The 8,356-nt window shown below is 58.5% G+C and overlaps 1 protein-coding gene across 1 annotated transcript; it reads right to left on the bottom strand.

Annotated features, from left to right (window-relative positions):
• Window positions 1–102: 102 nt before the first annotated feature.
• KLHL40 (kelch like family member 40) lies at window positions 103–7,385 on the bottom strand. Its single transcript, XM_086366208.1, has 6 exons — window positions 6,170–7,385; window positions 4,466–4,626; window positions 4,034–4,141; window positions 3,651–3,836; window positions 1,657–1,803; window positions 103–662 (listed from the first exon to the last, which is right to left on the bottom strand). The coding sequence occupies exons 1-6, from the start codon at window positions 7,328–7,330 to the stop codon at window positions 551–553; spliced, it is 1,875 nt and encodes a 624-aa protein (XP_086222334.1). The 5' UTR covers window positions 7,331–7,385; the 3' UTR covers window positions 103–550.
• Between the last annotated feature and the right edge of the window lie 971 nt (window positions 7,386–8,356).

Genomic DNA, 8,356 nt, shown 5'->3' with positions numbered 1-8,356 from the left:
AGGCCACCGACCTTGGCAGCCCAGCAGCTGAACACAAGAAGCCCCAGGCCTTCAAACCACCTGGTCACTGCTGCTTGGAGCATCTCATCCCAGACTCTGAGCTGCTTGCTCGGAAGGCACTTTATTCTTCTCAAAGGAGGAGACTTACTCAGGCTGCAAGGTGCACTCGATAGAGTTGCTCCCCACCTGACAGGCGAGGAGGCTGAGCCCTGTGGGGCATTTACCGGCACACGGCCAGGCTGGGGCTGGACCAGGGTGCAGCCTGACACCCCATGAGCTTCTGCCTCGTGGACCAAGAACACTGGGGGATATGAGACACTGGAGAAGCCGAAAGTTTCTTATCCCTGCCCGAAGCCCCAGCACTGGGCACCGATTTCCCTTTCCCAGCTGAAGCAGTCCCTGGGGCACCATGATGGGATGGGATCCAGGTGGGCTCTGCCTCTGCCAAACTCCTCTGCTAGGGACTCCTCCCTGGAGTCCCCACCCAGAAGGCCAGGCCTCTGTGGTCTGCAGCATAGGGGACAGGGCACATTCAGGCCCTCTGGGCAGGTCACAGCTTGGTCAGGCGCAACACGTTGAGCCGCACAGGTAGGAAGGTGGCGCCAGCAGCGTAGGCGATCTCCCGGAGGACCCCCTCCCACTTCTTCTCGTCCTCATTGTATCTGGGGTGGGAGGAGTGGGGACAAGGATGCAGAGCTCAGTCAGCCAAGTCCAGGGTCGGACCCAGCAGGAAGAGTGCAGCAGGCCACCCCTGGGAGGTGCTGCCTCCCAGCCCCAGGCCCACCTCCTTCCTTTCCATGCTCTGGGAAAGGGGTGGGCACCTACCTAAAGAACACCTACATTCTAGGAAGGGCTCCCTCTCAAGAATTCCACGCTCTTTTTTTTTAACCACATAGCATATGGGGCCTTAGTTCCTTGACCAGTTATGGAACCCATGCCCCCTGCATTGGGAGGATGGAGTCTTAACCACTGGACTAAGGGAAGTTCCAAGAATCCCATATTCCTTGAAGTCCACCTCCTTCCAGGAGGGTCTACACCTCCTCAATCCCCTCCTCTTGAGAATTTCTGAACTGAACCCTCGAAGAAGTAACCCCCACCACCCTCAATGTCTTGGGTCCTGTTCTCCCAGGACCCAAGGGTTCTCCCAAGGTTCTCCCAGCAGCGCTGCTCCCTAGAGGCTGCCTGCAGCACTGGCATTGCTGAAGGTTCAAAAGCTGCCCCAGATGGCTGAAACCTCTCCCGACCACCCCCAGGTAGGATCAGCCAAAGAAGCAAGGCACTGAGAAGCTAGGATCCAGCTACTTCTCAATGCCAGTCCAGCTCTCCCCTTCAGGAGGGAGGAGTGAGGAAAAGCCCACTCTGCTCCCGGGGGCCAATTTCTGTGGGTCTGGGTCCTAACCTTGGCATCGGCTTCTGACTGTGACACTGCTGATACTCCACAGTGGGGTGCGGGGCCATGTGTGCACACCCAGACTTTCCCAACCAAGTGGAGAGACCCTGGGCTAAGCAAGGCATGTCTGCTGTCCCGTCCCCACAGGGTTCCCTGGAAGGGGGTCAGCTCTGCCCCGCCCACGAGCCTGCCAGGTGCTGCCTCGGTGCCCAGCCAGCCTTGCTCACAATTCCTCTTACCTCCCTGGTGTTGGGGGGCAGGCTCACCTCCAGATGTCATTGAGCTCTGTGGGAACCAGCTCCCCGGACTCAGTCTCCAGAGTGGCAAAGCCACCGATGGCATAGAGGGTGCCCGCCAGGCTGACCAGGCTGAGTGAGCTGCGTTCCTGTGGGAAGGCCTCAAAGGGTGCCCACCTGATGGGAAGAAGGGGGTATGAGGGGGGGTGCCCGCATGGGCCTCGGCAAGCCCAGTGACTGTCCCCTGCCAGCATCCATAGCTTCAGTTGCAACCTTCAAAATTCGACTCCCAGGCACCCATTCTGCAAGCACAACCTCCTCTTCCCTGACTGCTCAGGAACACCCTCTGGTCTTCTCTTCTTCCCCATTTTCTTGCCCCTCACGTTTCCCTTCATTGTGCCCCTATCATCCATCCAACCTACACCCGGTGAAACCCACCAGGGACCTCCCCAAGGTCCCACCTTTGCTCCTAAACCAACTTCTACTGGTCACCTCAGTCACCACTGAGACCATCCTGTGCACTCCTGCCCCTTCTCTCTTCTCCCCTTCACAGCCCAGACCCTCTCAAGCTGCCTTCACTCCCCTAACTCCTGAGGGTGGACCTCCATCCCTCCAAAACTGCTCTCCTGACCACCGGAATCCAGGGCCCACAGCACACACCTCTGTTGACATGACTTTCTTCACCTTGCACCTCCCCAGCCTCACCGCGTAGGCTTCCTTGCTGAATAAAGCATCTGTCCCTGCTGTCCCTCAGGGCCTGAGCCTCAGCTTCTCCCATTCACACCCTCTCTCCTGAGGGAGCTTGTCCCCACGGACTACTGTTGACCCCCAGATCTCACCCCCCAGCTCAGCCCTTTCTCTGCCCCAGTAGGCTCCTCCTGGATACACCCAAGCACCTCACATCCACATGTTCTAAGTGGACCCTCATTTTTCCTACCTAACTTCAACAGTTCCTCAATAAATGACCTCCCAGCCTCACTCAAAAGCATCCACCTCTCCCTCTCACCCCCACCATCCAATCAATTGCTAAATCCTGCTTCTTCTGTCTCCTGAACTCTTGCTACTGAGTTTGGCCTATGGACCAGCAGCATCAGCATCAGCTGGGGGGTTGTTAGAAATACACTCTGAGATCCCTCCCCAGACCTGAGATCCCTCCCCAGACCTGAGATTCAGAATCTGCATTCCAACATGACCCCCAGGAGATTCGTGTGCACGTGAGAAACACTGGCTAGACCTTTCTCTGGTGCATCCTTTCTGCCCCATCACTGCTGTACCCCCAGCTCCAGGCTACCATCACTACTTGCTACCCAGCTGTACCCCCACCTCCTGGGAAATCCCTAATCTCTTCTCTACATGGTGTGCCATGAGGCATCTTGGTAAAACACAGATGGGAGCTTAAAACCCATCAGAGGCATTTCATTACTCTGGGGATAAAGTGCTTCAGCCCACTGGCCATCTCTCCAGCCCCAGTATCCACCATCCCCACCTCCCTTCACCCACCACGCTCTATCCAGCCTGACCAAAGCCCTTTTATCCAATGGGCTTGCCTTTTTTTTTTTTCTCCTAACTGCCTTGGCACTAGCCTTCCTTTGCCTTCGGGCATCCTCCCACTACCCCTTTAGCTGGCAGAGTCCACAGTTTTCTTCCTGACCTCCCTCGGCAGGGTAGCTTCTATCTTGTTTACTGCTCTTATCTCTAGCCATCAATCCAGTGACCGGTATGAGTCTCTGAATGAGGAACCTGGCATCTCCTGGAAGATCTCGCCTGCAGACCAGGCTGGCCATAACACTTGCCCCATCTTGTAGGGGAAGCCCACCTCATTGCTGACCAGATTAAAGGGGCTACATCTGTGCTGATGTCCAAGCTGAACAGTGGAGACTCAAAGTAGGTGCTATGATTCCTGCCAGGGCAGACACAGAGAGGGCTGATATAGGCCCAAAGCCACAGGGCCAGAGGGTTACAGTGGGGACCTTCGTCCCTGGCTGTCCTGTGGAAGTGGGTGGGGAGGTGGGAAGCAGCCATACTTGTTGTCTGCAATGCTGTACACCTCGGCTGAGCTGGTCAGCCCTGTGTCTGTGACCCCAGCAGCTACAAAAATGCGGCCGTCATGGATGGTGGCCCCGAAGAGTGAGCGGGGAGTCTTCATGGGCGCCAGCTCCCTCCACTCGAACTTTTTAGGGTCGTAGACCGACATCTTGTTCAGGCACTTCCTATGGGATCGGGGTGGAGGGGCAGTGAGTGAGAAAGGAGAAGGCGAGGGGCAGAGCCGCCCCTTTCCTTTGGCCCAGTCCCTCCAGCTGCCTCCCAAGGCAGGCAGGACAGACCCCTGACAGCCTCGGGGAGACTCTGCTTCGGTTCCACCCGCCGACCCGGCTGCTGCACTCCCCCGTCCAGGCCCGGGCCTCACCTGTTGCTGCCCTTCCCGCCAATGACGTAGACCAGGTCCATATGGGAGAGCACCGAGTGTCCGTACACGGCATAAGGCAGAGGGTCCGATTCGCCCCATTTGAACGACCTAGAGGGGAGGAGAGTAAGGCGCTCTCCGTCCATCTGCCCACCACCCAACACGTGGTGTTGGGATGCACCCGACTTGTTAACCGGAACTCCCCAGACAGCTCAGCTCCCGGCTCCCACGCTACCTGCCAGCCAGCCCCGCCCCGCCCCGCTCCACCCAGCCCCGCCCAGCCCCCGCCTCGCCCAGCCCAGCCCAGCCCAACCCCACCTCGCCTCGCCCCGCCCCCAGCCCTGGGCTCTCGCCCTGCCCCCGGCCCTGGGCTCTCGCTCACCCCGCCCCGCCCCGCCCCCGGATCCTTGGCCTCGCCCCGCAACCCTCACTCACAGTCTGTCGTAGCACATGACCGAGTCCAGGCTTTGCTCGTCGTCCTTGAGCTCTCTGCCGCCGACCACGTAGATGGAGTTAAGAGCCTCTCCCAAGCCGAAGAGGCAGCGCGGCGAGGGCAGCGGCGGCATCCCCAGCCACTCTGAGTCCAGGTGGTCAAACTGCGGGCCGGGCGACCAGTCAGCGACCCTCCCCACGCCCTCTCATCAACCCCTCTCCCCAGCCCCAGCCCAGCGCCTTCTGGCCACCCCCCGCCTTGGGTCATGGGGAGTACGGGCCTGCAGGTAGGGCCAGCGCAGCCGGGAGGCGGTGCCTGGAGACAGTGCCCCCCCGCCCCCCATATCGGGCTGAGAACAGCCGAGGGTCCCAACCCCACCGGGGCCCGGAGATCACCTTTATAGCACCGTGATGGAGCATCCCTTGCAGAGCTAAGAAGGAGTCTCTGAGAGGGAGGCCCAGTTGCCACCCTGGCCCTTCCCCAGTACAATTCCTGAACTGAGGCCTGCCTGACCCCTGTTTTCCATCCCATCCCACTGCACAGGAAAGGTCCAAATACAGCCACCCACTCCTTCAAACTTACAGTGTAATAAGTCTATGGCCCTGTGCACTCCAACAGTCGTTTTTTCTGGCCACACTCGCATGGCTTGTGGGATCTTAGTTCACTAATCAGAGATTGAACCCCAGCCCTCCACCACGCCCCCACACACACCCTCCCACCATCCCCCACCCCCCTACCCCTGGCAGTGAGAGTGGAGTCCTAACCACTGGACCTAGAGGGAATTCCCAACGGTCTGTTAATAACTACACTAGTGGCTCATCTTTTGGTGGAGTTTTCTGAGGGCTGAGCACTGTGCTGATGAACACTTTATAATCATCAATTAACCTTCACACAATCTTATCAGGCAAGGAAGTATAATATCCCCATTTCCAAAGAGGCCTAGAGAGAACACACAATGCACCCACCGTGTGCCTTGGCTGGTGGAGATGCTCTCCCCACCCACCAGCTTAACACTGGCACGATGCTGCCCTCACCCCTCTCCAGCCTGGTTAGGCCTCAGTAAGCACACTATTCACTCGGCTCCTACCCATCTCTGTTCCATGCTCACTGGTTCCCACCTAGAAGCACTGCACCCTCCCCTCCACGTCTCCAAATTCACCCAACTGGCAAGGCTTAAACTTACATGGCCAGTCACAAGGAAACCACGTTTGGCCTCTGAGATCCCACTGTCACACTATAGCTTGGACCAGGCACCCCACTCTCCTGCTCCTTCTTGGGCCTCAGTTTCCTTATCTGTGCAATGGTAAGGAGGGGAGGATGGTCCCTTTGTTTGAGACACACTGTTCCACATTCCAGTCCCAGCTTCATGCAAAGGTCTTAGCCAGGACCCCTACACTGACCTTGCTCCTTCTCACTGTCCCTGACTTCAATCCTTGCACAGAGCTAGGGCCTCCAACATATTCACCATCTGAAAGCTGACATCTCCCTGAAACTGAGACACCAAAGTTATACATCTTATTGTCAACTGCCTATAACGATCTTCAGCCTTCAGGCAAATGGCTGTCACTCATCCTCCCCGGTCTACAGCTCAGCCTAGATCCAATGACATTCCCCAACAAGTAGACATAGGCCTCTGCTGGGCCCCAAGGCGCCCCCCAGTGCCCAGAAATCAGTACTGGCCGCCCCTCCCAAGGCGGGCCAGGCACCTGCAAGAAGTAAGCGCTCATGGGGTCCTCTTTGTTGTCCTCATTGTAGAAAAGGCCTCCAGCCACGAAGATCTGGTTCTCTTTGGTCACTAGGCTGACATGGTTCTTGGGGATCTGGGTCGAGAGGGAGGCACAGTAGCACTCGTTGGCTGCCGGGTCATAGGCCACGGCGCCCTCCTCACTGATCATGAAGATGAGGTCCTGCAGGAACATGCCAAAGCGCAGGGTGTCATTGAGGATCCCGGGTAGAATGCGCTCTGCCTCCTCTTCCTCCTCCTCCGCCTTGGCTTCGGTTGTGCCCTTGTCAGTGGCCTTGGCCCCAGCCGACTCCTTCCCCTTCTCCTTCTTCTTCTTGCGCAGCACAGTGATGCGGCCCTCGTGGGCATCTTTCACCATCTGCACCTTGCGCAGCAGCTCCGGCTGGGCACGCACGAGAGGGTGGCGCTCCACGCGGCTCTCTAGGAAGGCGCGTGGCAGCAAGCGGAAGCGCACGCTCTCGAAGACCGTGGGCAGTGCGCGCTGGCGCTCGGCTTGCGCCTCGGCGTCACCGCTGCTTGCCCATCGCATCACCGCTTCGAACACGGCTTCCTCCTTCTCCACGTTGAGGCCATCGCTGGAGATGATAGCAATGAGCTCGTCGGCCGAGAGCCCTAGGAAGTCGGCGTCGCGGGCCACCAGCGAGAAGCGCGCGCAGATGAAGTCGCGGGCGGACACCGCGAGGCGCGCGCAGTCGAGCAGGAGGCCGAGGCGGAAGACCGCCAGGCAGTTGGCCAGGCACAGGCGCTTCTGCAAGAAGGACACGCAGATGGTGAAGATGGAAGGGATCTGGAAGCGGTGCGCCGCGGCGAACAGGTCCTGCACGCTCGCCTCGTCCAGCGCGATCTCTGACGTGTACAGATAGTGGAGCACCTGGGCCACCACGTCAGGGGACACCTCCTCCAGGCGCAGCTCGCCTGCGCTCTCAGGCTCGGCCAGGAAGCGCGCCCGGAAGTAGGGGCTGCAGGCGGCCAGTACCAGGCGGTGGCACGGGAACTCGCGCTCGCCCACCCGCACCACACAGTCGAGGAACTTGCCGTGGTCCAGCATGTCCTTGAGCCCGTCCTGCAGGAGCGTCTGCTGGTACAGCCGCTGCTCCTCCGCTTGCTCCAAGCCCAGCGCCATGGTGGGTGGCCTCCTCTCCGCCCTCCCTGCCTTCCTGCTGGGTCGCACTCAGTCTACGCAGCTGTCCAAGCCGGGCTATATATAGAGCTGGACTGGGCCCGGTAAGGCGAGCTGCCTGGCCTCCCGCACATGACGCAGAGGGGACAGCTGGGCTGAGGCCCCCTCCCAGAGCAACCTTGACTCAGCCCCTGGGGTTCATGGGACTGGGGTAGGGTGTCTCGGTCCTCCCTGAAAGATGAGGGCCTCCCTGCCTCCTCTGTAAACGGAGCACAGTGAGGCCTTGACTGCTTTCCTTGGTCTAGGTGATGCCCCTCAGGGAAGGGGATGACCCAAGCTCTGCCTCTCAAAGAAGGGAGAAGCCTTCGAATCCCTCTTCAAGGGTCTCCCTTCCTCCAGGCCTTGTGGGCCTTTCTGCCCAGCTGACCCTATCCTCCTTGGAGTGTACCTCCCTCCACCCAGTCCTGGACACGGTGTGCTCAGGTTTCCCACTCAATGAATTTGGGCCTGGGGCACCTGTTGCCTCAGCTTTAAAATGGGAAGACTTTTCTCCCCCAGCTCGGAGACCTTCCTTGGAGTGTGCAAGAAAGCAAGAAGACGCTTGAATAAACAAGGTCACTTTCCTGTGGGGCCTGAGAAGGCCAGATCACTCTGTTGCACCTCAGTTTCCCTTCCTGCACAGTGAAGAGATGGGTGAGTTTGATTTTTAAGGGCTTCAGTTTAGTTCTGCTGTGATTCGAAAGCAGAGTCCCACTGCTGTGTGATTCTGTGGTCCGGTGATGGGGCAGAATCACACAGTACCACTCACTGTGGTTTTCTGTCCCTGCGAATACACAGGCACAGGGTTTCACACTGTAAGCTGTCAGAGGTGCTAGATTCAGTTTTGTAGGTTCAACTATTCTAGGCGTTAAAACCCCCAGGGATCAAAAAACTAACAAAAAGTTACACTCAGAGTTGAATATTCCAGGAAAGCTGTCTGTGCTCAGTTCTTCATTCATCCTAAGCTTGACCTGAGCCTGCCCAGCCTTG

The sequence above is a fragment of the Bos grunniens genome, chromosome 22 (genome assembly GCF_055505025.1).
Source record: "Bos grunniens cultivar Pamir isolate PY7600 chromosome 22, Bosgru_T2T1.0, whole genome shotgun sequence".
Classification (NCBI taxonomy): domain Eukaryota; kingdom Metazoa; phylum Chordata; class Mammalia; order Artiodactyla; family Bovidae; genus Bos; species Bos grunniens.
Note: the sequence above shows the minus strand (reverse complement) of the source record. Positions and strands in the feature narration are given on the sequence as shown.